At 54.8% G+C, this 27,977-nt stretch overlaps 4 protein-coding genes across 7 annotated transcripts in view; all 4 read left to right on the forward strand.

Moving 5' to 3' along the window:
• The window catches only part of XPO6 (exportin 6), a 54,280-nt gene extending 48,120 nt beyond the window's left edge, over positions 1-6,160 (forward strand). The window contains exons 19-24 of one of the 2 annotated variants that reach the window (XM_031050269.2): positions 849-963; positions 1,466-1,637; positions 2,070-2,231; positions 3,489-3,587; positions 4,539-4,769; positions 5,427-6,160. In XM_031050269.2, the coding sequence (XP_030906129.2) occupies positions 849-963; positions 1,466-1,637; positions 2,070-2,231; positions 3,489-3,587; positions 4,539-4,769; positions 5,427-5,528 (881 nt within the window). In that variant the 3' untranslated portion in view covers positions 5,529-6,160. The remainder of the gene's footprint in view (positions 1-848; positions 964-1,465; positions 1,638-2,069; positions 2,232-3,488; positions 3,588-4,538; positions 4,770-5,426) is intronic. The other variant, XM_005150680.4, reaches the window with a different exon arrangement.
• A 2,797-nt stretch (positions 6,161-8,957) lies between these two features.
• On the forward strand, positions 8,958-11,043 carry LOC101868543 (nucleoside diphosphate kinase, mitochondrial). The gene is made up of 5 exons (XM_005150763.3): positions 8,958-9,063; positions 10,293-10,423; positions 10,534-10,635; positions 10,707-10,819; positions 10,905-11,043. The coding sequence occupies exons 1-5, from the start codon at positions 8,973-8,975 to the stop codon at positions 11,023-11,025; spliced, it is 558 nt and encodes a 185-aa protein (XP_005150820.2). The 5' UTR covers positions 8,958-8,972; the 3' UTR covers positions 11,026-11,043.
• A 639-nt stretch (positions 11,044-11,682) lies between these two features.
• Positions 11,683-18,065, forward strand: DECR2 (2,4-dienoyl-CoA reductase 2). Of its 2 annotated transcripts, none has more exons than XM_034065269.1 (9): positions 11,683-11,834; positions 11,953-12,021; positions 12,284-12,335; positions 14,256-14,391; positions 14,502-14,626; positions 15,155-15,248; positions 15,516-15,620; positions 16,130-16,347; positions 17,080-18,065. In XM_034065269.1, exons 1-8 carry the CDS (start codon positions 11,737-11,739, stop codon positions 16,345-16,347), a joined length of 897 nt encoding a protein of 298 aa, XP_033921160.1. In that variant the 5' UTR covers positions 11,683-11,736; the 3' UTR covers positions 17,080-18,065. The 2 variants fall into 2 exon arrangements, with proteins under 2 accessions (XP_033921160.1, XP_033921159.1); XM_034065268.1 differs by having other exon boundaries at positions 16,130-16,318.
• A 1,446-nt stretch (positions 18,066-19,511) lies between these two features.
• The window catches only part of RAB11FIP3 (RAB11 family interacting protein 3), a 77,361-nt gene continuing 68,895 nt past the window's right edge, over positions 19,512-27,977 (forward strand). The window contains exon 1 of one of the 2 annotated variants that reach the window (XM_034065258.1): positions 19,512-19,828. In XM_034065258.1, the coding sequence (XP_033921149.1) occupies positions 19,520-19,828 (309 nt within the window). In that variant the 5' untranslated portion in view covers positions 19,512-19,519. The remainder of the gene's footprint in view (positions 19,829-27,977) is intronic. The other variant, XM_034065259.1, reaches the window with a different exon arrangement.

Consider the following 27,977-nt stretch of genomic DNA (forward strand, 5'->3'; position numbering starts at 1 on the left):
TCTGGCCAGTGATTTACATTTTGTATCACATCAGGGTAGCTCAGATGTCCAGGACTACAGCAGCTTCTCTCATGAAGACCAAGATGTTCCAGGAAAACTTTTGGAGCTAGGTGGGATTTTCTCAGTGAAGCAGGCGAGAGGGAGGCAAAAAAAGTTGAAATGCAGAGCAAATCCAAGACAGCAAGCTGATGCTGTGACTGCAGTAACTGCTATCTTCAGAACAGGCTAGCAGCCTCATGCCGTTGCTATTTATTGGCTATAAAAGGCTGTGTGAAGGACGAGTTGGACAGCTTCAGCTTCCCCTTGTTATTCAATAAAGCATGTTGGGGTTGATGAAGCATTAGCCATGGTGCTGCTCAGCTAATGCATGACCATGTGCTGCAGAGGACTGCTGAAGTTAGATGGATCTTTTCAGTTACTGCCTAAAAAAAAAGCTGAATTGTGCCTCCAGCCCCCCCCCCCCCTGCAAGCTGCAGAGCTGTTTTGGATTTCCTTGGATTTCCTGTTAACCCTGTATGAGTGGTGAGCAACTGGAGATCAGCCCAGACCATGGCCAGGGCTTTCCCCACACACTCTGTGTAGGCAGAGCAGACTAAGGGCCTTGCTGGGTAGTATTGTGTTTGATCGGAGCTGCTTGGTGCTGCCTGTATTGGTCATCCTTGGCAGTTTTCAGAAATGGATGAACAACCTTTAAACCCTGTAGTACTGGCTGTTAAGTTTCAGTTTCTAATGGCCTTCCTGCTAAATTTATTAGAGTAAATGGGGTTCCCTGGAGCAAATCACACACAAGACTCATTGATGGATTTGAATGTTACCTTAACACATTCTTTTTGCTTTCCTGTTGTTAGATGTGACAGATGAAATGCTGAGCTTCTTCCTCACTCTGTTTCAAGGACTGAGGGTACAGATGGGAGTGCCTTTCACTGAGCAGATCATACAGACCTTCCTAAACATGTTCACCAGGTATTGTCCTGTGTTGGTTACTGCTTTCTGTCCCTCAGGATGATATGTCTTAGTAAGGGGCTCACACAACAGGTCCCTGTCCCTAAAGAGTGTAGTGTTTGCATCCCAGACTGTCTGTGTCCAAACTTTTGTCATGTCCCAGGACTAAATCCAAGGAGAATGCTTCCAAGTCTGGAGTGACCCAGCCCATGCACATCAATCACACATGCCATCACAGTCTCAGCTCTCTCACGGGCTTTCTGGAAGTGTGTGATGGTGAACTGGACTCTCATGTTGCCTATTTAGCTCCTACCCAAAGTCTGAGGGTGCCCCAACTCTATCACTTAAGCTCTTATTCTGGAGCGGACTCTGTCAGTCCTCAGTCAAAAACTAGTTCACTTCTGTGCCTTCATCTCCTTAGCCTGTATTAAACAAGTTCAGAGGCACTACCTGCTTTCCTGCAAATCCAGTAAGTGTGCAGATCCTTGTGAAGCTTCCTGTGCCATGACTGTTTCTGTCGCAGAGAGCAGCTGGCAGAGAGCATCCTCCATGAGGGCAGCACTGGCTGTCGGGTGGTGGAGAAGTTCCTGAAAATTCTGCAAGTGGTGGTACAAGAGCCAGGCCAAGTGTTCAAACCGTTTCTACCCAGTGTCATCTCACTGTGCATGGAGCAGGTCTACCCCATCATTGCGGAGGTAGGGCTGTTCTCACACAAGGTGGAGGAGGGGAGAGATGGGAAGGAAAGGCATTGCTGGGGGTGTGGGAGCAATGAAGCCTTTAGCTTTCCAAGAGCTGTAAATGTCAGTCCCTGTGCAGTGAAAACTGGGTAACAAGTCAGTGGGAATTGGAAGTAGTGTGGGTGGAGGATTTTGTCAGGAGTCGTCAAAAAAGAGGCTAAAATTACAGACATGCCCAAAGCAGGAGGTAAACTCAGAACTCAGCGACATGTTCCTAACATGATCCAACAACTGCTGAGTTCTGTGCCTGCCTTGGGAGGAAATGCTCTGATGCTCTGGCACCTTGGCTGCAAAGCACTGCCGGGGGTGGCCACCAGTCATGGGATCCAAGGATGGTGGGATTCCAGCACAGGAGCCTGCTTTGAGCTGTTTGCTCTCTTCTCTTCCCAGCGCTCATCTCCTGATGTGAAAGCAGAGTTGTTTGAGCTGCTTTTCCGGGTCCTCCACCATAACTGGCGGTACTTCTTCAAATCTAGTGTGCTGGCTAGTGTCCAAAGAGGAGTAGCAGAAGAGCAGATGGAGAACGAAGCACAGTTCAGTGCCATTATGCAGGTAACAGCTATTCCCATGTTTGTCCGTAACTCTTTCTGCAGCAGAGCATATGCTGCTTGTGGCAGTGCGTTAAACATGTGGGTGATGGGGTCTTGAGTGATGTCTTGCCTTCAGGAACAGCTGGAAATGAGAGCTGAGTGGTCTTGCTCATGTGCTCACAAGGCACAGTGCCTTGCTGCATAGGGAAGCAGGCGGGGAGGAAGGAATGTTAATTCCTTTCCAAGCCTCATCCTGCAGTAAAAATAAATTACTAATGCTGACCCATTTACTTCTGTTGCTAGTGTATGGTTAGCACTAGGACAACCTTCAGTGCAGGAAAGTTTCCCAAGACCAAGATGTCTTTTTGTTTATATGGACTTGTTCTACGCTGTACCGTTGGATCTGGTAGTGAAGGGTCAGTGAGCTGATATCCTGTATCTTTTGCCTGGGAAACAGAGAAGGCAGAGGGCTGTCGAAGCATCTTTCTTTCACCCATATCAGTGTAACACTTCCAAACCCACACAAGTACCTCATTTTGGGAGATATTCACATGGTAATCTCAGTACTAACTTCAGGCTGGTTGAAAATACTGAACTACTTGTTTTACTACTTTGTTCCTGTTGTTTTGATACAGAGCTCTTCTTTAATGTTCTGTAAATGCTTTTCATACAACCAGTGTTTTATGTTGAGGATATCAGTAGCTTGTGTGATGCTTTCTACCAGAGATCTGAGTCCAGAACTGGCTCAGTCTTGAAGGGACTTGGCCTGCTTTTGTCCATTTAACAAATGGCTAGTATGGGGAAATGAACTTTTACATTCGTCATGCCTTGAAGCAGCATCTTGTAAAATTCTGCTGCCTGTCTCTGTACAGAGCACACTCCGTGTGCCTGCATCACATGTACAGTGTTTCAGAGGTTCTCAGGGTGTTTTATTGCAGAGTCTGTGCTGGCCAACCAGACTAGTTCAGCAGGATCCAGCAAATTTAGCTCCTAGGCTCTTTACTGCTTCTGTAATGCCCAGGTCAGCCTCCCAGCTCCCATCTCTAATGTCTTTCTGATTTAGTGCAGACACCTTGGTCTTTTGGCTTGGATTGAGAACAGAACCTGTCCATGTGTTCTGTTGGTGTTTATGCTTCCGGCCCTACAACTGCCTGTCATGTTCACTGAGAAGCAGCAGAGGCTCCCAGGGGCTTGTTCTGGTGTCAGGGTGAAAATGATGATCTGCCTGGCATGTCTGATACTGTAACATCAAACCCCTTCAATTCTGATTTGTTTGTAGGCGTTCGGCCAGTCCTTCCTGCAACCTGACATTCACCTGTTCAAGCAGAATCTCTTCTATTTGGAGACGCTGAACACCAAGCAGAAGCTATATCACAAGGTGAGTCCTGGTTGTCCAGTGTACACTGTGTGCATGGTAATAGGCAGGTGCTGTTCTAAGACTTCTTTTAAAACTATTCAGAAACTGAAGGTCAGGTTTTTTATGTCACAGCCTTTCTGTGATCCTGATGGATGTGGTGCTGGTGACAGTGGCATTGCCACCTCCCTGATGACTGCTGCAGCAAGCACAGGAGGGATCCCAGCTCTAGTCAAAGCAGAGCCTTGATGTGTTCCCTCCTGTGACAGTGAGGGAAAGCAAAGAGCACACACAGTGACACTGCAGTTTGAGGAAGCAGGAATTGGGATCATTATTGGGACTGTGCCCAAGTCCCTCCAGCATTCTCACTGTGTCAGCAGCAGCATATCTGATACTTACAGTCAAGTCACTGCCAGGTGGTTGTCTCCATCAGTGTCATGTAGAACCCATCCTCCAGACCCTCTAATTAGACCTCTGAGCTGCATTCACAATGGATTAAAGTTGGAATCCAGGGTCTTGCCCTTCTGGTCAGGCTGTGAAAGCAGAGCTTTCAAATTCACATCTGTGGTCACAGCTGAAGGACAGCCTGTCATGTTAACAACTGCCTGCTGCAGGCTGCTTGCCACATGCCCTGGCTTTCAGAAGCACAGGGCAGGGCTCAAACTGGCTGGAGTTGGAATGGGACATGAAGCTCTTTGCTTAAAATTTGGGTCAGGTGCAAGGGTAAATGTGGCCAAACTCACTCTTAACTTTAAAGCTGATACTAATCCAGCTTATTGTAGCCACTTTTGATCTTGGCTTGGCTCAGGAAGCTATCTCTGTGCTCACAAGAGCTGAAGCAGCCCTGTGCAGCCATGCCTGGTCTGCCCTTGATGAACCTGTATTTTTGGAGCAATGTGCTGGCTGCTGTGGTCCCTCCTGTGGGGGCACTGCTGATGTGAAGACTCCTAACTGTGTCCTCCTCTCGCTGTGCAGAAGATCTTTCGGACAACCATGCTGTTCCAGTTCGTGAACGTGCTACTTCAGGTGCTTGTCCACAAGTCACATGACCTGTTGCAGGAGGAGATTGGCATTGCCACGTACAACATGGCCTCAGTGGACTTTGATGGCTTCTACTCAGCCTTTCTGCCTGAGTTCCTGGCCAGCTGTGATGGTGTGGACTCAAACCAGAAAAACGTGCTGGGAAGGAACTTCAAAATGGACAGGGTACGAAGCGGGGACACTGCAGCAGGGTATCAGTATTCCCAGGATGCCTAGAACATGGTGGCAGGAAGCCATGAGCTGCTTGGGGTGGTGTTTTGAGGCAATTTTGTTCTAAACGCTTTCATACTTGGCCACAGGTTCTCAGTGTAGGTAGCAGAACTGCCATCTCATCTCTGCTGAATGCTGTGGGAATCAGGGAATGTGCTTCCTGGAGGAAGTCTTCATAGGGGCAGACTGACATTTTCTAGAGTGGGACACCCAAATCCTCACCAAAATCTCACTCCAGCTGCTGGCCAGATGTTTGAGGGTTGCAGTGGAGACATCAGCAGAGTACCTGTAATGGCCCACACTTCCTTCAACCCACTGTATGGGTGTGAAGCAGAGTGGGGGGGGGGGGTGTCTATAACCTGCCTATGGAAGGGAGTGCAGCAAGTTGTGGCTTCCATCTGCTGAAGCTTGCCTTCTCTGTTGGGTGCTTCCTCTCCCATGGGAGATGGAGCTGTGTCCACTCCCTGTTCATGGGCCACAGAACATCAGGTTTCCAGGGCTCAGGCTTCAGCAGAAGGGGGCTGAGTGTTGGGCCCTCGGTTCCTTTGTGTTTCCCACGGCTTGTAGGTGCTTTCCTGCTTGCAGTCCAATGGGTTGTTTGATCTTTTCCAGGATCTGCCATCGTTTACCCAGAATGTGCACAGATTGGTGAATGACCTGCGTTACTACAGACTCTGCAACGACAGTTTGCCCCCTGGAACTGTGAAACTATAGTTACTGCACTGGACTCGTATTTTGATCACTGTAGGGAACAGATCCATGTTTCGTTTTGCCACCACCTTCTCTCCTCCCTGGTTTTGTCAGTCCTGCAGGACGCCGTGTCTTGTACATGGGCACATCTTCTGGGATTCACGCACCACGCTTCCTTTCTTTTTCCTCCTCTCCCAACCCAAAGGGCCCCCAGCTGGAGTCAGCACCGTCTGCAGGATGTGTCTTAATGCCCAACCGCCGGGCACCTCAGCTAGAGGAACGTCCTCACTGGGGTTTGGTTCTACTAAAGTAGCACTTTGTTGCGTCCAGAGATTTCTGTGGAGTTGTCTTGAGAGATCATGTACGTATCGAACGCGAGGCAGAAGCGCCAAAGACTACTTCAGACATTCGTACCTTCGTGTCATTCCACCTTCCTGCCCCTGCCCAGCTCTCAGAGGAGGAGTCTCCTGATGTTGGGACTGTTTTGGCACTTCTGTCACTCCTTGGTTTTTAAAATTGCCTTGAAAACCTCCCGCTGTTTGGGGGGATTAAAGACTTTTTTTTGGGTTTTTTTAAACATTTTCTCATCATTCCATTGTGATACTAAAACAACATGCTTAATGGAAATAAAGTGCTTACTTTGTTGTTTTAAAGGACTTGTAACCTGCTTTAGTTTCCTTGTAGGCCTGTTACCAAGCCATTCTACTAGAGGAAAGAGTGTTTTGTACTGCATGACCAGGCAAGAGGACCAGCATCACCCATTCCATGCCCTGGGTGCAGAAGGCTCCCATGAAGTCCAGCAGCTCCCAGACTGCTGCAGATCAGTTTTGGCTTCTCTCTGCTGCCCCTCACTGTGTTTCATACCTGTGTTTTCTGTTGTGATCATTTTATTCCCTCCAGCAGACTATTGTCTGTATTGACCCAAGAGCTGCCTGCTGGCAGAAATCTAACATTGAGGGTGTTGCATCACAGGAGACCTGAACTGAAGACCAGCTGCTGGCCAGACTGACCCGAGAGTGGCATTGAGCATAAGGTTAAAATCCCAGTCAGATACAGAGGTTTTGGGGCTTGTGAATCTCTGACCATGCAGCTTGGAAGGGTTTGTTTTTCCCCTGGATCCACTAGACATGTAGATAGGACAGAGCTTTACATAAGTCTTAATTCTCTGCAGTTACCAGGGCAGCTCTATAGTTTGGACAACACAGGTCACTGTGAAGGGAGAAGCTTGGAGGAGGTGTTCAACCATAAATTTATGTGGATGTGGGTGAGATGCTGCACATGGATAACAGGGCTGCAGGTGTATCTGGCTGGAGTGTAGGAGCACTTGCTTCATGGTACCTTTATTTCCAGTTTTGTGGAAAACATCCTGCTCTGTGTATGTTTGCTGTTGGAGATGTCTGCTGTTTGGATAACCTGTGTACAGGCAGAGCCTCACATCCAGGCTGTCTGAACTGGGACCAGTTTGATGTTTGGGCTTCAAACCCTTCAGTGAGCAGCTTGAGTTAAGAGTTCAGCCCTGCTTCACCAGGTATAGTTCTGGCAACTGCCAGCCACTGTCTGCACGAATCATGGACCTTTGAAGACCAGCATGAAGGTGGGTGATGGATGATTTCTCACTGGGCTGCAGAGCTCTGACCTTCCCCAGGTGAATGACACTGAGCTCTCAGCAGCTGTAACTCTTGGAGAGCTGGGCTTGTTCAGCCTGGACAAGAGAAGGCTCCAGAGAGACTTCAGAGCAGCTTCTGGTGCCTAAAAGGGCCACAAGAAACCTGGAGAGGGGCTTTGGACAAGGGCCTGTAGGGACAGGCCAAGGGGGAATGGCTTTAACCTGACAGAGGGGAGACTGAGATGAGCTCTTAGGCAGAAGCTCTTCCCTGTGAGGGTGCTGAGGCGCTGGCACAGGGTGCCCAGAGAAGCTGTGGCTGCCCCATCCCTGGCAGTGTTCAAGGCCAGGCTGGATGGGGCTTGGAGCAACCTGGTCTGGTGGAAGGTGTCCCTGCCTGTGGCAGGGGGTTGGGACTGGATGAGCTGTCAGGTTCCTTCAACCCCAACCATTCCGTGATTTAAGGAACCTGCATTGGCTGCACATGGCTCAAAGCAGCAGTTGTTGGAGTTACTCTTGGAATGTCATCATCTGCACCTGAAACCTTGAGTCCATGTTCTTCCTGTTGGTCATCAGGTGGATGAAGATGCAGTGCAGGGTCCAAACCTGGCTCTAGTCTGAGCTGTCCCCTGCTCCCCCACAGCAGTTCTGCCCCCCTCAGAGCTGCAGTGGGGCCAGTATCAGCCCCTGCCCCCCCTGCACCTCCCACCCTGGCCATTGTTTCGTTCAGTGGAAGGCTGTAGGGGTTTCATGTGCTGCTGGCACTGCTGTCCTCCCACACTGGTGCTGGTGCTTCTTTCTTGCAAAACCTCTGGTTGACAGAGGTGAAAGTACATGTTTGCCCCTGCATCAAGGGCAGCAGCTGGAAGGTGGCCAAAGCCCCGGCTTCCTCTGCGTGCACAAATAAAAGAACCCCCTTCCCTACCTTCCCTGCAGGCATTGGAGCAAACCCTTTCCCCACCTCGAGCCCCCTCTATGGGGTGGGTGCCGCTGTTTATTGCACAAGCTGTTGATCCATTTCTGTCCATGGAGATGCTGCATGGGCCGTTTCTGGAATGGTGCAGAGCAGGGCCTGGGTCCCCCAGGTCACCCCCAGGCTGTTTCTGAGATGTTCTCCCAGGGCCTGGGGACACCTGGGGGGGCAGGAAGGAAGTAAGAAAGGAAATGGGGAGTAAGGAGTAAAATGCACATTGGAAACACTCACCTCTGCCCTCGCTGTGCCCCCTCCCACCCCATAACTTTCACTGTAGGCAGCGGGGATGTACCTCACCCATTATTGCTATCAGAGGGTAGAAAACAGCTTCGGCCTGACCAGGGTTTTCCATCAGCTTGCAGGTATTTGATAGCTCTATAACGTGTGCTTTCCCAGCGGGGGGCTGGGGCTGACCCCGGAGCACTGCGGCCGCACAGCCCTGCCTGCAGGGCACAGCTCCCTTACTGGTTTAACTCAGCCCTAAGGAGAGCGACTCCGAGCTGGGGCGATGCTGGACGGGGAGCACCGTGCTCTGCTGCCCGCAGGGCTGTGCCCATCGCTGCTGCTGCTTCACTCTCTCTTCTTCCCTCTGCAGAGCCTGGGTGAAGGAAGGTGCCTCTGTCCCCGTCCCCGCTGCCTGCGCAATGTGACAAGAAGCAGGGCTGGGCTGTGGCAGGGTCCGGGCTCCCCCTGCCCCAGGGTCGGGTGCAGGCTCTGCTCTCACTGCGGCAGCGCTTGAGGCGCCCCGTTACGGGGTGCTCCGGGCCGGGGTGCCCCGGTCTCAGCGGCTGCTTTAAGGGGAGGGACCCGGTAAGCTGCTGACCCGTCCCCGGGCTCGGCCGGGCCCTTAAATCCTGCACGGGGCGGCCGGGTCCGATCTGCCGGCCCCGCCATGGGCTCCCTGGGCCGCTGCCTGTCCCGGGGCCTGCTGCGGGGGCAGCTGGGCCCGAGCCGGCCCCCCGGGCCCCGCTGCTACGGCTCCGGTGAGACACGGCCCCGTCCTGCTCCGGGACCCCCGCCCCTTTCCTCTCCTACCCCGTCCTCATCCTGGCCTGGGCACTGGTCCCTGCCCACATTCCCGTTCTGTCCCCAGCCCCTTCCCTCTCCTGTCCCGGGGACCTATTCCCCAACCATGCCCTGCCCCTAGGTGACTGTCCCCATCCTTGTGCTGACCCTGGGGACCAGGTCTCTGTCCCTACTCTGTCCTCAGTCTTCTGTCCCTCGGGGCTCCCATACCCATCCTGCCCTCATGTTTCTCCCCCTGTCACTCCATCCCAAGGGCAGCCCCAGGCAGTGCAGCCGGCCCACGGGCTCCTCCACTTTGTGGTGTAAGCTGGTCCCAGGGTCTCCTGTCCCAGCCCTGTGTGCCGGGATGTGGCAGAGCTGTGGCTGGTGACTGCTCCAGCAAGTCCCAGGCTTAGTGTCCCCAGGGCTGCAATGGGAGCACAGGGTGAGAGCCTAGTGAAGCTGGTCCGTGTCCAGCAGCACCAGAGCAGCCGGTGGGCTCGTGGGGTTGATGCCACCAGCACCGGCCCAGCCCCACAGTCCATGACAGGAGCACAAAGCCTGGGCTGGCAGTGGAACAGCCCAGCTTGGTGTCCTCTGTCCCTCTCCCTTCCTCTTTTTCCTGTCCCCTCCGCACCTCCAGTGGGTGGGATGCAGTCCCTTGGGGGACTCATGTCCCCTCCTGCCAGCATGGCTCCCGTGTGGTGAAGGGGTGATGGTGATGCCAGACCCTGCTGTGCCATGGGGTGATGGTGAAGCCAGACCCTGCTATCCCATGGTGCTCCAGCTGGAGAGCTGTGACCCTCTTTGTACCCAGGCTGGTGCCCAGGCAGCGGGAAGCACCCGAGGCCGGGCAGCAGCAATGGCACACCGGGTGACACCAGCAGCACTGGCACAAGGACACTGTCTCAGAAGCAGAGCTAGCCCATCCCACGCTGGGCTAAAGGATGTTTCCTGGCCCTGGATGTGTCCCCAAGTGCCTGCCAAGGCTTTGCAGCACATCTCTTGGATCCTTGTGAGGCACAGCTTGTCCAGGGGGACACAGCCTCAGGATGGGGACAGGGATGGGGACGGGTTCACCCTGCGGCAGCAGTTGCGGAGCAGCAATCTGCAGTGCCCTGCGGGCAGGTTGGGGTGCTGCTGACGTGTCCCCTGCCCGTGCCCCCCCTCTGGTGGTCACATTGGTCACATCGGCACCCCCGTCCAGCCCCCCCGGAGCTGCAGGAGAAGACGCTGGTGCTGGTGAAGCCGGACGCGGTGCAGCGGCGGCTGGTGGGGACAGTCATCCAGCGCTTTGAGCGGCGCGGCTTCAAGCTGGTGGCCATGAAGCTGCTCCAGGTACCCACTGAGCTGCCCCCCGGGCAGTCTGGCTCAGTGGGTGCCGGGACGGGGGTGCCGGTGGGGAACACTGGCCCTGTGTCCCCACTGTGTCCCCACACTGCCATCAGGCGGACCGGGGTCTCCTGGACAAGCACTATCAGGAGCTGCTGCAGAAGCCCTTCTACCCCTCGCTCCTCGCATACATGACCTCGGGGCCGGTGGTGGCCATGGTGAGGGCTGTGATGTGGGGCTCGGGGGGCCTGGTGGGGTGGGGGGGGTTCAGGTGTCCCCTGTCCCATAGGTGTGGGAGGGCTACAACGTGGTCAGGTCCACGCGGGCCATGGTGGGGGACACGGACTCAGCAGTGGCAGCAGCAGGGACCATCCGGGGGGACCTCAGCATGCACATCAGCAGGTAGTGACCCCATGGATCATGTGGGACAGGTAGCAGGGCTGGACATGGCATCCCCTGCTCACGGCTCTGGCTTCATTCCATACAGGAATGTTGTCCATGCCAGTGACTCGGTGGAGACAGCCCAGCGGGAGATCAGCTTCTGGTTCCAGAGGGATGAGCTGGTGGCCTGGGAGAGTGGAGACCGGGACTACACCTATGGGCCATAGGGCAGCCCTTCAATAAACACCAGTGCCTCCAGCCCAGGCTCTGGTCTACTCAGTTGGGTGCCACCAGCAAGCACTGGGGGCCACTGGGGCAGTAGTGGAAAGCTCTGGGGGCCGTGGGATGTCACTGGGAGACTGGGGTGATACTGAGAAATTCTGGGATGCACTGAGGTATCCCCAGGAGGCACTGGAGTGGCGTGGGAAAGGTCTGGGAAGCACTGAGGTGTCCATGGAGGGCATTGAAGCGATTCTGGGAAGCTCTGGGAGGCACTGGGATGGCCGTGCCTGACACTGGGTTGATTGTGGGAAGTTATGGGGTGAGCTGGGCTTTCCCGGGGAGCACTGTGAAGCTGTCGGAGGCACTGGGCTGTCCCTGGATGACACTGGAATGCACCGAGCGGTCCCAGGCATGCATTGAGATATCCCCAGAGGGCGCTGGGAAGCACCGGGATGCGCTGGGCTGTCGCTGGGGGGCACTGGGATGCAATGGGATGCACCTGGCGCTGTGCGGACACACGGGGGCGCTGCGGGACGCAGCTCCGGCCCCTCGCTGTTGCCGGGCAACGCCTGATGACGCCTCCGCATGCGGAGTGTGCCGGGTGCTCCCGAGAGGACTACATCTCCCAGCAGGCTGTGCGGCTTTGTCGAGCCGTGCCTCGCCGCGGAGGGTCAAGGGTCGGGTTGGGGTCCCGGTGCTGGAGGGGATCGCGCACCATGGCGGAGGGGGCAGCGGGCTCCCGTCCGCCGCCGGACGTGGACAGCGATGAGTGCCTCCGCGAGTACCGGCACCTCTTCAGCCCCGACATCCTGGCGTGAGTGCCGGGCCAGGGGGGCGCCCGGGGAAGGGCTGCGGCGGGCGCGCCGCTCGGGGCCGCCTGGGCTAGGGACCGGGCCCGGCGCTCAGCTCTGACCGTGCCTTCGCTCCCGCAGGGGCCAGGTCGCGTTCATCACCGGCGGCGGGTCGGGCATCGGCTTCCGCATCGCAGAGATCTTCATGAGGTGCGGCGTGAGCGGGAGGGCTCCCCGGCCTCCCTCGCCCTGAGGCGGTGGGGAGGGCTGTGCCGCTGGCTCTGCGCGCTGCCGGGCCCCGGTGCCCGCTGTGGTGCGCCGGGGCTCCTGGAGTCCCGCGGGCTCGGAGGAGCAGCGGTTCCTCCAGGGCCTCAAGGCACCGCTCACCTGCCGAGCCCCTGGGAGCGCCCTGCCGGCCGTCAGGGTGGCTTACCAGGAGCGCTGCGAGGTCCTCACCTGCCCTTCTTCGCAGGCACGGCTGCCGGACTGTCATTGCAAGCCGGAACCTGCAGCGGGTGGTGGAGGTGAGTCTGGGACACACAGCGGAAGGGAAGGGAGAGCTGGGAATGCCTTTGGTAAGGCAACAGAAGAAATGGCCTATGGCAGGGTCCCTCCAGTGTATGTGAGCCTAGAGGAGGCCATGGAGATGCTGCGAGGGCTGGGGCAGCTCTGCTCTGGAGCCAGGCTGAGAGAGCTGGGCTTGTTCAGCCTGGACAAGAGAAGGCTCCTTAAGGGGAGACCTTAGAGCAGCTCCAGTGCCTAAAGGGGCTCCAAGAAACCTGGAGAGGGGCTTTGGACAAGGGCCTGTAGGGACAGGACAAGGGGGAATGGCTTTAACCTGACAGAGGGGAGACTGAGATGAGCTCTTAGGCAGAAGTTCTTCCCTGTGAGGGTGCTGAGGCGCTGGCACAGGGTGCCCAGAGAAGCTGTGGCTGCCCCATCCCTGGCAGTGTTCAAGGCCAGGTTGGATGGGGCTTGGAGCAACCTGGTCTGGTGGAAGGTGTCCCTGCCTGTGGCAGGGGGTTGGAGCTGGAGGAGCTTTAAGGTCCCTTCCAACACAAACCAGTCTGGGATTCTGTGATGTCCTAGGTGCCTCAGTAACAGCAGTGATGGGAGTTAGGTGCAGGTTTAGGGGAGGTTGCAACCACCACATCTTACAGTAGAACTCAGTTAATTGTGGAACTTGGTGCCTTCCCTCGCCAGTTTTAGGGGTGTCTGTTCCAGATACCACGTTGCCTTTCTGTTGATGGGACAGAAAGAAGCAAACTGTGGGGAAGGTTTGTCAGCAGGGGAGTGGCAGGGCCCAAGGTCAAAGTTGAATCTCAGCTCTGAGTAGAAGATCCCCATGCCAAGGGATCTGTGTGTTGAGGTGGGTATGCTGAGCCCTAGCATCTCAGTTCTCTTGTGTTTGGGGGTGAAGATGCAGGTCTGGAACACACTGACTGAAGAAGCTGCATTCAGCTATCTCTGCTTGGGGCAGCTGAGCAGAGCAAACACCCACCCTGGTGTGTCTGACCCCAGCTGGAGTCTGGCTGGTCACAGTGTCCGCTCCTCACCATGGCTTGTGCTGTGGTCTCAGGCTGAAAGCAGCCTGACATCAGAGAGCTTTGTGGTTGCATGTGTGGATTTCACTGCAATATAACAAGGATCAAACCCAGTGCTTGGGGGTGAGCTGGCATGGTCCAGCTGCCTCCCAGGCATGGCTTGCTGTCATTCCACACTCCCTCATGCTCATGTGTGAGAAAACAAGCTGCAAAGCTCAGCAACTTTCTGGTCCTTAGGGACTGCTCGCCCAGGCTCTTGGCATACGTGTGGGTTGGTTGGTGCTCAAAGCTTCCCGCAGAGGGGCCTGACAAGCCCAAGCAGGAACACAGAGCATCACTGGGTGTTGTGCAGGGTTACTGCTGAGTTCAGGGTCCCCTGTGCTGAATTAGCTGGGGGAAAACATGTTCTTAATGGGCACCTTGGGGTGGTTTGTGGCAAAGGCTGAGCTGCAGAGCTGGCCTGGGCTGCCTCTAGAACAGCCACCCTGGTAACTGCTGCTCTGCCCTTTTGTCTACTGACATATTTGGAATGTAAAGGTTACTTATGTCTGGCTCATGCCTTGTCGGGGTCCAACCATTGTACCTGCCCTGCAGAGATGTTGCACAGGGTGTGCTATGTAGATGCAGGGTCATGGAGGTATCTGGGCTTAGTGAGTTGTGGCCCGGGGGCAGCCTCGAGTTTGTTTGGGAGGAGCTGTAGGAGCTTTCTCAGCTACTGCAGGGCTTTAGCTGCAGGGTGCTGCTGTGCTGGAGCTGTGTTTGAGCAGGTCTGTCCCCTGCCTGCAGCATTCGCTGTGTGCTGCTGCTGATGTGGCTCCTGCTTGACTTCTTGCTCTGGGACTAACCCCTGATGAAGAAGAGAGTCCCAGAAAGGATCTCAAGTCTCTTTCTGGTTTGCAGGCCTCCAAGAAGCTGGTGGCAGCCACAGGCCAGCAGTGCCTGCCTCTGTCCATTGATGTCAGGCAGCCCCAAACCATCGCAGCAGCAGTGGATGAGGCACTGAGAGAGTTCAAACAGATTGACATCCTCATCAATGGTGAGCTGCTGCAGTGGCCAGGGGGAGATTTGGTACAGGCTCCCTGCCAGGAAGGGCATTGCCTGTTCCTGGAGCTGGTCCTGACTCTGTCCTGGCTGCTTTTTCTTCAGGTGCTGCAGGAAACTTCCTGTGCCCAGCCAGTGCCCTGTCCTTCAATGCCTTCAAGACTGTGATAGATATTGACACCATTGGCACCTTCAACACCTCTAAAGTCCTCTTTGAGAAGTATTTCCACGTAAGTGGAACAAGAGCCAGAGGACTTGGTGAAGGGGCTCCTGTAGGCAGGGGGTTATTGTCAAACAAACCACTCTTTGCTCCTGAGAAATTGAGGGAAGCATGGAGGGCAGAAGGGAGCACAACACCCATGTACCCAGGGCTGTGCTACTGGGCTGCTGCCACCCACCCTGCTCAGCCTCAGTTTGTTCCCTCACAGGGACTGGGAATCCTGCTTGTCCCTGCCCCTGGAACTTTAACTGTTGTGGCACCTTCCCATTGCCACGTGCTGGGGAAGCAGCTGTGATCTGCTGCTCCTTTTCCAGCTCCTCTGCTTTCCCTTGGCCTTTGCTTATGCCCTGCATCTCCCCACTCTCTAGAAGGTCCACACTGGGTGCCCCAGCTCAGTCAGGCCAGGTGGGCAGTGCTGCCCAGTGATGCCTCAGCAGTGCACAGCTGGCATTGCCAGAACAGCTCTTGTCTCACTGCTCTGACATTAGAGCACTTGTGCAGCTCCCAGCCTAACACCACATCTCCTTTCCTTCCTCAGGACCACGGTGGAGTCATTGTCAACATCACTGCAACACTGAGCTACCGAGGGCAGGCCCTGCAGGTGCATGCTGGTACTGCTAAGGCTGCCATAGGTACCTAAACAGTCTTTGCTGGGGCTCTGAGCTGTGTGGGACCAGTAAGGAAGCCAGTTCTTCCCAAATATTTGGGTGGGAAGACATCCTTTGGGAGAGGTGAATATGAACTGGTGTGGCTACTACATGCCTGATTTTGGGATTAGGCTCTTCTCTCCCTCAGGGCTCTTCTGGGGCCCTTTGCTCTTGGCCAGTCTACTGTGTCCTCCAAACGTTACTGGAATGGCTCTGCTCTCCTTTCTCAATCCTGTTGTGATCCCTTCCCAGATGCCATGACCCGTCACCTTGCTGTGGAGTGGGGACCCAACAACATCCGAGTGAACAGCCTGGCACCGGGCCCCATTACTGGCACCGAGGGCTACCGGCGGCTGGGTGAGGGCAACCTGGGGCTCCTGTCTCTGCCTTGGTGATGGTTTCCTTGCATCTGCTTGGGAGGAGACTGAGAGACCACCAGTACTGTGCAGCTCTTGGGGCTGTTGCTGCTGAGCACGGCTGCCCTCTGCCTGCACTGGTGTGTCCCTTATGGGGGGCAGTCCTCCCCATGTCCTTGGTACCTTGCAGGGCACTGATTTTAGTCTGTCAAGCATCAAGCTTTTTGAGCTTGGATGATGTAACATGCTCAGCCCAGCCAGCTGCCCTGCCTGGTGGTTGCAGTCCATCAGTGGAGTGCTGGTTCAGCCCTGGAGGCTGGGAAGGTTCTGCAGGGTCCTGTCTTGAGCTCACTGTGCAGTACAAACCCCACTGATGGGTTTGAGCTCCCCAGGGCTGTGCCAGGATCTCACCAGGTTCCCTGGGCTCTCGGCAAGCCCCAGGCAGTGTTTGGCAGCAGGTGGTGGTTGGCTGGTGGGCCTGTGATTGAGGCTGACTTCTCCCTCTCCTAGGTGGGAAGTTTGCTGAGGAAGCAAGCCATTTCGACATGATACCCCTGCAGCGCGCAGGGAACAAGACGGAGATCGCCCACAGCACGCTGTACCTGGCGAGCCCCCTCTCCTCCTATGTGACAGGCACCACCCTGGTTGTGGATGGTGGGAGCTGGCTGACCTCTGCCAACAGCTTCCCTGCCTTGCTGGGTATTGCTTCATCCTCTGCTAAACTCTAGGTGATGTGCATTTTCCCCTCCATGGGACTAGAACAGGGCCTCTGTCACAAATCCTGTTGCCCCATGGTACTGGGGGTACAACTGCTCTTGCAGAGGGTACAGTGTTACCTTCTGCAGGTGTCCTGGTTGTCCTACACCAGCGCCAGGCTCTGCCCCTCCTGAGGCACATACTGTGATAGGGAAGAGGCAGGTTCTGGGTGTTGGAGTCTGTGGGTGAGGGCAGCCAGCCCAGCTCCCAGTTTGGCAGTGCTTGTTCTCAAACCTTCCTCTGCTTTTGGGATTGAGGAACAGGGTCACACCCTGTGGTGTGGTCAGAGCAGGCACAGAGCAAATGGAGAACATCTCTGTATCCTCATGGACAATCCTTAGGGATGAGGTGAGAAGGGCAGGAGACCTGACTGGATTTTCCTCTGAGCCTGCAGTTGACATGGTACCCCTTGTTCTGCTGGAGGATGCTTGTCTGGACACTGCTGTGTGTCCCCTGAAGTGATAGGATGCCCCTTTTCTGTGTCCCACCAGCAGGATTTGGCACAGAGAGTCCTGACAGCCTCTGCCTCCCTTTTCCTTCCTTCCTTGCATGAGTTACTGCAGCATGTTGTGTTACTGCCTGTGTCTGCAGAGGTGGGAAGGGAGCTGGTGCCTCCTGGGAGAGGGATCTCCTTCCTTCCCCTCTCTGCAGGTGCTGCCCCATGAGCAGGGCAGGGCTGTACCCACCCCTATGCTGTCTTGCAGATTTCTGGGCTGCAGGAGCAAACAAAAATCGTTGATGGACAGCCTGAGACTGACCAATGGACAGGAACGGGACCGAACGCTACTGTGCTGGAACACCTCGGAGAGCCTGGCTCCCCAGTGGAGCTGATGGCTGGTGGGGGGTGATGCTGCTGATCCTGCATCAGCTGTGGGGAGCAAGCCCACCCTTCACCCCACCGTTCTGTGCCATTACTTTCCTCTGTGTTGATGTGGCTGAGGGTGCAGGGACAGCACGGGGTGAGCAGGCTGTGTTCTGATTTTTTCTCCTGACCTTTCCCAAGGCCCAGGCAGTGCCACCCATGGATTATCCGTCCTCTTCCTCTTCTGTCCCCCATCTCAGCCTGAGAGCTGCTCAGGACCGCCAGCAGCAGCTTCTTTTGGGGCCTGGGGTTCAGTTCAGCTCTGATTCCAGCTCTGCATGGTAGGAGGAGCTGGTGGTTCCAGGAGGGGAAACAAGGGCCAGGCTGGCCCCTGTCAGCAGGTCTGAGATGGGGCACTGGTCCCTGGAGGCTGCCATAGATGATGGATGCAGGAGCAGAGGTGGTGTGAGGTCACATCCCACTGGAGCTGGCTCTTGGTGTCGGAGGTCACAGCAGCGTATCTCTTGGGAGCCTGAGGTCTCCAGTTGTCTGTCTGGCACCCATCTGTCTGTCACGGCAGTGTCAGGCTGTCTCCTTCCTCAACAGGGACACTACAGCTGAGGGTCAGTCAAGGGCTAGATGAAATCCTCTCCTTCCCTAGCAAGGTGCTGAGCTACCAAATGGCTAGAGCTCAGCCTGTGTCTAGTGCCAGCACCTAGCGGGGACACACGCTGCTGTGTGCAGCAGCCTTCTGCTGCTGACAGCAGTTTTTAAGCTTATCCTGAATTCCATGAAGCTTTTCCTACTTGATTGCATTTCCTACTTCATTGTATACTCGCCAGGTTTTGCTCCTTCCTCCAGGCCATGAATAAAGAACTTCCACCCTGAGCTGTGACACCTCTCATCAGTTTTGACTGCACCAGAGGATGATCCTGAAGGTTTGGCTGATGGAAGCTTGGGAATGCAGATGTTTCTTGTCTTGTGAGGCAGTAGCATCAGGAGCTTTAGGAGTCTTTAGTCAGAGCATTGCTGCAGCAACTTGCTGCTGCATGAGCAAAGCCTGCACATGTGCCCTGCCACGCTGGCTGATCCTGCTGCTCCAAACTGGGCCCTGAGGGAGGGTGGAAAACTGTTGTTCCTGCCAGCAGAGCCTTGTGTGGTCCCAGTGCTCCAGGACAGAGGTGCTGAGAAGACTCTCTGGGAGACCTGCTGACCCTGTCAGAGGAGATGGGGATGTGGTGCTTGAACTGAGGTCTTTTGCCTGGGTGTTTTCTGGGGTTTGCTTCCAGGCACAATATCCCTCTTCCCAGGTGTCAGGATGAGTATTTTCTGCTGGAGAAGGTACGGGTTTGATTTTCGTTGGTCCCTGCTGCAGTGTCCTGCTCTCAGGTGTACGGAACCGTATCGTGTTTAACCACACACAGCCGAGGTGGGGACTAACCCCGAGTGTAGAAGCTGTGGTCCCTGGAAGAGGCCTTGGCTTTAGGCAGCCCCTCAGGGTATGGGGCACATGGAGATACATCCCGGGCCCCGGGGGCAGGATCAGGCCGAGGAAGGAGAGCGGCCCGTGCTGGGTGGCACAGAACTGGGCTGGGAACGGCAGCAGCCGCGTGGATAACACCGGGAGCCTTGGGCTGCCCGACCCCAGGGCGGGGCTCAAGGGGCGGCTGGAGGGGCCGGGTCCCCCGGTGCGCTGTTACACCCCCCCCTCCAGAGGGGTGCGCAGGCCCCGGTGTCCCCACCCCCACCCCCGCCAGTCCCCCCGGAGGTGGGCACGGGTGGGAACAGGCAGCACGTGCAAGAGTCCCGCGCACGCCGGAGCGGGGGGAAGGGGCGTGGCCTCCGAACGGCCTCGCACTGACGTCAGGGCGGGTAGGCGGGGCCTAGACACAGGCAGGCGGGTTACGTCACCGTCCACTGGCCGCCGCTCCTGCGGCGGTGCCGGGTTGGATCTGGGGGTTCACTGGCGGCTGTTAGAGAGCGGCGGCGGCGGCGCGGGCGGGCGGCTGGGTTGTTTGTCGGCGCCGCCGCCTCCACCGGACCGCGGAGAGCAGCCGCGTTCCCAGGCACTCGGGGCCGCCCCTCCCGCCGGGCGGAGCGGGGCTGTCTCTGGTGGCGGCGGGTGGAGCGGGGCTGTCCCCGGTGGCGGTGCTGCGGGCGGGGCCGGCGCCGCCTCGCACAAAGCCTTGCGCCCGGGAGCGGGCGGAGCTACCGGCATCACCTCCCCGGTACCGGCAGCGCCGCTCCGGGCGGCCGCGATGTGAGCGGGTGATGGCCGCGGGGCATGGCCGCCGGGCAGCGGCGGGGCGGGCGGCGGCGGGCGCTGAGCGCCGCCGGTGAAAATGGAGCCGCATCCGCCGGCGGCCGTGCCCGAGCCCCCGCTTCCCCGGGGGCCGTGGCCGGACGGGCCGAGCCCGGAGCCGGAGCTAGAACCGGAGCCCGGCCTCTGGGTACCTGAGGCCGCCGAACCCGCCCTGGGGCCGCCGCCGTGGTCCCCGCCGGAGTTGGGGGGCTGCCCCGACGAGCCCCCGGCCCGGCCCGAGGAGGAGCCGCGCCTCCGCCCCGTCTTCGACGCCCTGGACCGCGATGGCGACGGCTTCGTGCGGGTGGAGGAGTTTGTCCAATTCGCCACGGCCTACGGTGCCGAGCAGGTGAGACCGGGACACCGGTCCGGGCCCGCCCGGCGCGGGCAAGGCCGCCGCCCGCACCTGCCCACCCGGGGACCGGGTGCTGTGCCTCCGGTTGTTGTAACCCGGCGGAGCCTGCCTGGGGCCGTCGGTAGTCCGGTGTGTACCCGAGGGGCAGCTTGTGTCCGCGTCGAGCCTCGGGAGAGCAGGTCCTGAGGGGGGTCAGTGTCCGTGTCCCGGTGAAGGGCATGTGCGGGCTTGAAGGGGTGCGGGAGACAGGGAGAGAGCTGGACAGAACCGATTTTCCAGGTCCCAGTCCGCTTGGAGCAGCATCCCAGCGGTGCCGCTCTGCGCCCGCATCCCCTCTCTTTGTTCTCCATCAGTACCCCATTGAGGTGTGAGCAGCTCCAGCATCTGAGGGACCAGCAGCTGCATCCCGGGATCTTGGGATCGGCTCCTTCCCCCCGGCGTGGCCTTGCTGTCCCCACGCTGGGTGTGCGGTACCTTGCTTATCCCGGGTGTGTGTTTTTTTCCCCTTTCTTTCTGCTGCTTTTGGTCGCGGTGAGCTTGTGTTTCCTTGCACCGGATCAGATGTGATGTAATTTGAAGCTGCCTGGTATGACCCAAAATGGAGCGAGCTCCAGCAGCATCCCAGGGAATGGGAATGGATTTGTGCACAGTTTGTTGGCCTGTGCTGAGGTTGCTACACGAAAAAACGTTTATTCTTTTAATGCGTGCAGGTATTGGGAAGTTCCTGTGTGCTCACCCGGAGATCTGCCTTAATTCTCCAGCTGAGGCTGCTGGGCACGTATTAAAGTGGCATGACAAAGCAAATCATCATGTGTGAAGGAGTGTTTTGGTGGAGGAAGGGCTTTTCGTCTCTGTCCTCTTAGCGAAAATGCTTCTTAAAGATGATAAAGCAGAAGCATTTCTTGTAGAAAATAGCTCTATGAAGTGCAGATGTGTAACTTCTCTGCCAGATTCCTGCTGTGGTAAGAGGCATTGTGCATCACTTACCGTCTCACTGTGTGGTTAACCAGGTAGCATAATGGCACCGGGGAGTGTTACAAGATCATCTCAGCAATGTGCCACTGCATCTGCTGGGTGGGAGAACCTTTATCCAGCGTAAAGCCTCTGGCTTGCATCTTCCTGCTGCAGTCCTGGCGCTCTCTGCATCCCCGCCTTGCTCTTGCTGGCAGAGGAAGCAAGAGGTTGTATCGCTCCGTGGATGCTCACGGACCTTGGGCACTATGATCATGGCTTTGGGGCATGGTGGGAGCTGGCCAGGGGACTCTTTGCCCCAGTGCGCCTCTCCCTTGGTGCGGAGAAGCCCAAGTGCATGGAAAGCAGGATGTCCAGGGAGGGTTTGTGTTGCTAAAAGCTGTCTGTTCACATGGACCCTACTTAGCAGTGTCTGTCTGTAGGCTCCTCACCTTGGCTGTCCCTCTGAAGTGTCTTGTTCCTTCCCACTGAGCACAGCTACCAGTAATGCTGTCCCTGCTGAAATACTTTATGCTTTTTAGACACATTTATCTCCAGCAAGAGGCTTTTATAACTAATTCCAAGTATGCAGAACAACCGTGGCTCTGTACAGCAAGTGCTGAGCACCCTGGTGAGGATGACGTGGCAGCAGCTGAGCCAACAGGTAACAGGCAGCTTAGGGAGTGCAGCCAGGTTCCTTTTGCATAGCCTGTCAATGGAGAAGAAGCAATATTTGGACTTCCTCTGCATCCCAGAGGAGTTATTAGGAGCCTGCAGCTTAGATAAGCAAGAGGGCACACTGAGTGTGAGAGAGGAGGGGTTGGTGATGGGCTCTGAGCTCCCAGCAGACATGCAGAGTAATAAGGGGGGATGTTCAGGATGACCTGTTTTGTGTTAAGCAGATGTAACTTGGGTCAAAAAGAGGTCTTTTGGAAAATGGAAGCCCAGCTTGGGTGAAAGTTAAGGGATAGGAGCGTCACTGGATCAGTGAAATGATATTGAGTTGACTAAAAGGAATCTTCAGGGTGCAATCGAAGGTTTTAGTACATCTGGAACTGGGAAGCTTGAAAGTGAGGTTCCTGGGTTGGATGGCTCAAGGAGGTATTGAGTAGCAGTCAGCTGGGAGTTGTTAATGAGAATCAAATTCCAGTTCTCTTACTGTCAAGAGGAGATACCTGCCTCCTTCCCTTCTCCCTCCTTCCTCCCTGTTTCTGGGTGTGTGCATGGGAGGCACACATGGGGTGGTGTGGGGCATATGGTTATGTTTAAGCAGAGCAAGTCCTCAGCTGTTTCATCTGAGGGTTCCAAGAGGGCTGGAGGGCTGATGAAGGCTCGTGTGTGTGTAACCACATGTACCAGGGAGCTGGAGAGCAGCAAGTGTTGTCTTAGCGTTCAGTGAAACACCAGCGGCATTTATGGGCTACTGAGCTCAGCGCTGTCGGATTACTTGGCTGAAACAATTATTAGCTAAATGTCAAAGGAAAAAGACCAGCTGATGTTCATTCCCTAAAAATGACATGACTGTGAATCCCTTAGGATGGGTTTCTTTCTTTGTATGATGATGATCAGGGATAGAGCAACAGGGGGGCTTGATTTTGATTTGGGGATGGTTTATTTTTGGTTAAGTAGCTTGAGTTGTTGAAAGACTGCCTTAAAGCATATCATGGCTGTGGTATGTATTGGTGGTACAGTGCTGGTATGGGCTAGATGAGATCAAGGCATGGAAATCTAAAGATGTTTTGTTCTTCTCTGAAGTGATAAAAGTTGATGGGGATTGGGACTCTTCATGATAAAAGGTGTATGGGAAGGATGATGCCAAGGCTCCAGCAGTGGGGTGACACCCTAAATAGGGGTGAGCTTGAGCAAGGACAATACAGCCATGTGGAGGTCCTCCAGCACTCTGTAATGGAGGTGTTTGGCAGATACTGACCATAGTGCTGCTTGGAAAGCTTGCTAGGACCTGTTGTACTTGTAAACAAGATGTGGGGTAGAAAAGCCTTGTAGCCAGCTTGACTTTGGATGTGGAACATGTGGGCCGCTGGTGAGTAGCATGTGAGGCAGCTTCTAATGGTGTTGTATTGTCATAGAATCACAGAATCCCAGACTGGTTTGGGTTGGAAGGGACCTTAAAGCTCATCCAGCTCCAACCCCCTGCCATGGGCAGGGACACCTTCCACTAGACCAGGTTGCTCCAAGCCCTATGCACCTGGCCTGGGATGTGGCATTTTTGCCATCTCCTTCTTCTTTATGGCCACACTTCAGCAGGGAAGGATGCTCCCTTGGAGTTCCGTGTGTGCTGCAGCAGTGAAGGGGATCCCTCTGGCTGGCACCAAAGCCTGCAGTAAGGTTGGTTAGGCAGGGAGCTGGGAAGTAGAGGCACACTTAACATAACTTTTGTGTCACATCATAAAGCAAGGAGGATCATGTCTTGCTGTTCTGTGGGTTATACAGAATAAGGCAGTTGTGCCATGATTTTAAAACAGCAAATAGCTGTTTTGTCTCACCTGTTGTACGGTTGCACTGTGTCTGTCCCACTGGTGACAGAGGCAGAGCCTTTTCTCACAAGATTGTTGCTCTGGAAATGCAGGGCTGGGGCAGAGGAGCACCAAGTGTTTGTAAGGTGTGAGCAGAGGCTGTGCTGCTGGCATCTCGGGGTTTCCCTCCCTGGTTTTGTTCTTCTTTAGCTCTAGAAGACAACTGGGGTGGAAGAGCCTCTTGCACTGCTTGATCTCGCTGCTCCACTAAGTAGAAGTCCCAGAGTTTGTGTCACCTGTTTTCAAGCACTCCAGGCTCTACAACATCTCTGTGCTCTCACAGAGATCTTCAGCCTTATTTTTAATCTTAAAGAGCAGGTCAAGCTTCATTTCAATTCAAGTTGCTTTGCTTGCTTGAACGTTTGCGTTCTTTCAGTATCTGTCCTTGACTGCAAGCCTTCATCTCTGTATTCAGCTTTTAACTTCTCCTTGCTTGTGGTTTCTGCAGCTTTTGATCAGGTTTGTTGTGCTTTCCTCCCACCACCTTTTCAGCCTCTTGTAGTGAGTGAATGTCCAGCCTGAACTGGGTGCTGCAGAACTCACATTTTGGGAGTAGCAGCACCTGCAAAGAGTCCTGGGCTTTAGTTTTAGTTGGACTTGATCTTAAAGGTCTTTTCCAACCTAGTGGATTCCATGACTCTAAACTACAGCTCTTTAGTGCCTTCCCCCTCTCAATGAATTCAGGCTTGCTTTTCCAGCTTGCCTCTGATGGATCCCTTGGGAACTGTGCACAGACCCTGGCTCAAATGCTTCTTACTTCCAGTGTAGTCCTCTCGGAGTTGCTGACATTGCATCTGATCTTGGATGCCCTCCCTATTCCCCTTGGTCTTCTCCCTCTTCCCTGTGAAATCTAATAGTTTGGATCTCTGTCATAAAGAAACCTCAATTCTTATTTGTATTTTGGAGGGCTCTTGCACCCTTTGAGCACAGGAAATACTGGCTTTGCTTATAAAGAGATTTCTAAAATTATCCTGCATGGATTCGAAGGCTGTGTCAATGTGAGTGAAGCTTAAATTACCTCCAACTGTGTCGCTGCTGCTGCTGCTGTATGTCACAGGGGTTTTAGCTGCTGTTAAACTTTGGTGTCCACTATTATCAAGTGCCTGAAGGGGCTACAAGAAACCTGGAGAGGGGCTTTGGACAAGGGCCTGTAGGGACAGGCCAAGGGGGAATGGCTTTAACCTGACAGAGGGGAGACTGAGATGAGCTCTTAGGCAGAAGCTCTTCCCTGTGAGGGTGCTGAGGCCCTGGCACAGGGTGCCCAGAGAAGCTGTGGCTGCCCCATCCCTGGCAGTGTTCAAGGCCAGGTTGGATGGGGCTTGGAGCAACCTGGTCTGGTGGGAGGTGCCCCTGTCCATGGCAGGGGGTTGGAACTGGATGAGCTTTAAGGTCCCTTCCAACACAAACCATCCCACTGGGAGCAGATCTGGGCTCACAGCAGGGCAGTGCTGTGGGTGTGCAAGGCTGAGCGTGCCTGTGGACATAGCACGTGTTTTGGGAGAGAACGAATCTGAAATATTTTGCTTGTTTTGACCCAGGGCCCAGCTCTTCACTGCAGGATTTCCCAGTGGAGCTGCTATTCCTTTTGCTGGTTCCTGGCCCATCCTCACCTTGCAGCCTGGGCTGGCTTGGCTTGGCCGGGCGCGGGTGCAGCCACAGCTTGGCTGCCTCTGTCCTCCTCCCCCTTCAAAGGATGGTTTATTGTCACTAATAGCACATCCGTGTTCTGCAGGAGCTGGAGGACAGGAGCTTTTCTTTTTCCCTTGGGGAGGAAAACGCTCCCAAGCCAGCATATTCCATGTGGTGTAATTTGGGCAGGGTGGTTGCTGCTCAGCTGAAAGTGGAATTTGCAAAGTTTATTAATTTGTAAATGTCCCAGATACTCCTATAAAGAGACGGTTTCTCTGCTCCCAGGTTTTTCCTTTTCCTGCTAAGTTTTGGCTCTGAGCTTCTTGCAGGCATTCCTTCCCGGAATGGCTGGGAAGGGTTTGGAGCGTCTCATACCACAAACAGATCTTTCAGATGATGTTTACAGCCATAATCAGATTGATGGTTTATCCCGCGGGATGCAGCCTGGCAGGACTGTGAATACTCAAAGGCACGGTTTGTCTGCATGGGCTGGGAGGGTAACTTTATCCCAGCTACCAGTTTATTTAAGAAACCTTTTTGTTCTTCCTCTCCTTCACGTTGAGAATACAGCTATTGCTGGTGTGTTTTAATTATAGGCTTTGGTGCAAGTTAGATGTGCTCCTCTGGAATCTGAGGTCATTTCTGCAAATAAAGAAATATTCTCCCCTCTCCATCGCCCAGGAGAAAGAAAAAGCATCAGTTCCACCTTTGTAGAATTGCCAAATGCTGGAAGCAAGGGGACAAACCTGGGATTTCCAGGGAAGCAGAGTATGGATGTGGCACTTCCCAGCTGTGAGGGCAGTTTGTGCTGGGCGAGTGCTGCCAAAGGCTCAGTCAGGAGCCATGGCAGGGGAAGTGCACCCCTCTAAAGGCTTTCAGTGTGTGTGTGTGTAGTTATTTATTTAAAATGCTTGCAAGGGCTTTTTCCTGCAGCTGGGGGGTTTGTGCAATAAAAATGCTTCCAAAGTTTTGGTTGATGTTTGCCACCCGGTGTGGGGCTGATCTCCATAAGACAGAGATTGATTCACAAGAGGTTCTCCTCAGGAGCAGGAGGTATTTTCTGACTAATAATGGTTGGATTGGGGTCATCATAATTAGCCAACTGGAATATGATACTGCACCATGACATGATGATTCAGCTTTTTCAGAGTGGTTTTGACCTGGTGTTGCTTACAGTGAAGGTTCCCAGAGCATATCAGGGTCGCTTGGATCATGATGGAACTCAATGCAGCCAGTAATTGATAGTTGTTACAATAATTGCCTACAGACTTTCTCTGTTTTATTCTTGCTTTGACTTTGGTGTGCTGCTGGTTGTCAGATGAGATCCACTCAGAGCTCAGCACCTTCTTTTCTTTATGGCTTTTGATTTTTGGCAAAACAAAATATTTCCCATTGGTTGCAGGCTCTGGCCCTGCTTGGGCAGGGTGAGCCACTTCACTGGGCCACCCTTACCTTCCCCTTTCTTTTGGGACAAAGGGTTCCCAGCACTGAAAGCCACTGGTACAGTCCCTGTGGGAGCAGTCAGTGGGATGAACAAACCCAGCTCTCAGCCCTCCCTCATCGGGACAGCCTTCCTAGTCCTTGGATGTGGCTGCCCCATCCCTGGCAGTGTTCAAGGCCAGGTAGGACAAGGCTTGGAGCAACCTGATCTAGTGGAAGGTGTCCCTGCCTGTGGCAGGGGGGTGGGACTGAATGGGCTTTAAGGTCCCTTCCAACCCAAACCAGTCTGGGATTCTGTGACTGGTTCCTCCATGTGAGCTTGGAGTGGGCACTGACAGCCTTTCCCTCTGCTTGTTTGCATAACTCGGACACCCACAGAGAATGCAACTAAAATGCTGCCAGGCTGGTTCTGGTGAGCTTCTCCATAGCAGTAGCAGGGCTTCACCAGTGGTTCATTGTATCTGGTGTGCTGTGGTTGGGGAGCATGATGCTGGTAAGGACATGGCAGAAAGCGAGCTCCGACAACTTGAAGCTGGAAGTGCCATCTGGCTCATCAGGTCTGACCATGAGCTGGCAGGAAGGTGTGTTCCTGAGAGGAGTAGGATTAGGTGGTGATTTGAGTCTTGCTACTGTGTTCACGTTGTGAAGTGTGCCTGTGTCCTTGGGGAATTGTGCATTTTGTAGTTCCAGTGACTTTTGCATGGCTCCCACATGCCAAAAACATTTTCACCTCCTCTTGGACTACAGTGTGTGCTCCCGGTGCTGTGCTAAGCTGCCTGGAGCTGTTCTCCTGATGGTGCTTTTTGGGGACATCTGCACTACAGCTGCTCACTTAACCAACCAAACCACATCTGCAAGACAGTTGTACTACTGTGGTGCTTCAAGTCCAGCAGACCCCCCAAAGTCTTAATTGTCCACCATAAAAGCACTGCATCTTTAATTCCCCTCTCAACCTGGTCTTTAACAGGATGCTTCTGCCTGGAGGAGGTCAGTGCCGAGCCGTGCTGTAGTGCTGCTGGTGGCAGTGGCTGCGCTGGCCGGTGCATGATGCAGGTGGAGGCAGATCCACGCCAGATTGCATGATGATGGTAAAGCACGAGTGGCACAATGCTGAAGGCTGGTGCTTGCCCCTGCTACTACTGAGCTGGATGTCCAGGCCTGAGGCTTCCCAGTGGGGACAGGAATTCCATCAAGCACAGTGGGAGAGACATCATGCATTTCATAAAGCTGAAAAATCCCTTAATAGCTTCTTAATATCTTTGTGTGTTTCTGCTTGATAGCAGGAAGATACCCACAAGCTCAAAGGGAGCTCATCCTCCATACGAGTAGGGTAGGTCACAGCTAATATCAGTGGTGCCTGACATGAACCTTGTTTTGGGAACTCAAGGAATATCCATGAAGATTAAATGGAGCAGTGGAAATGCCAGCTTGGGCTTTCTGCGCTGCTCCAAGTTGGACAAATCATCTCTTATTCCCAAACTTTAGCTCATGATGAGGTTTCCCCTTCTCTGTAGCGTCTCTGCTGGAGACCTGCACTGCTGTTGTGATTTTTGGGGCTGAGGTTTCCTCAATGGAGGTGAGAGTCCCGT

The sequence above is a fragment of the Melopsittacus undulatus genome, chromosome 8 (assembly GCF_012275295.1).
Source record: "Melopsittacus undulatus isolate bMelUnd1 chromosome 8, bMelUnd1.mat.Z, whole genome shotgun sequence".
In the NCBI taxonomy this organism is placed as follows: domain Eukaryota; kingdom Metazoa; phylum Chordata; class Aves; order Psittaciformes; family Psittaculidae; genus Melopsittacus; species Melopsittacus undulatus.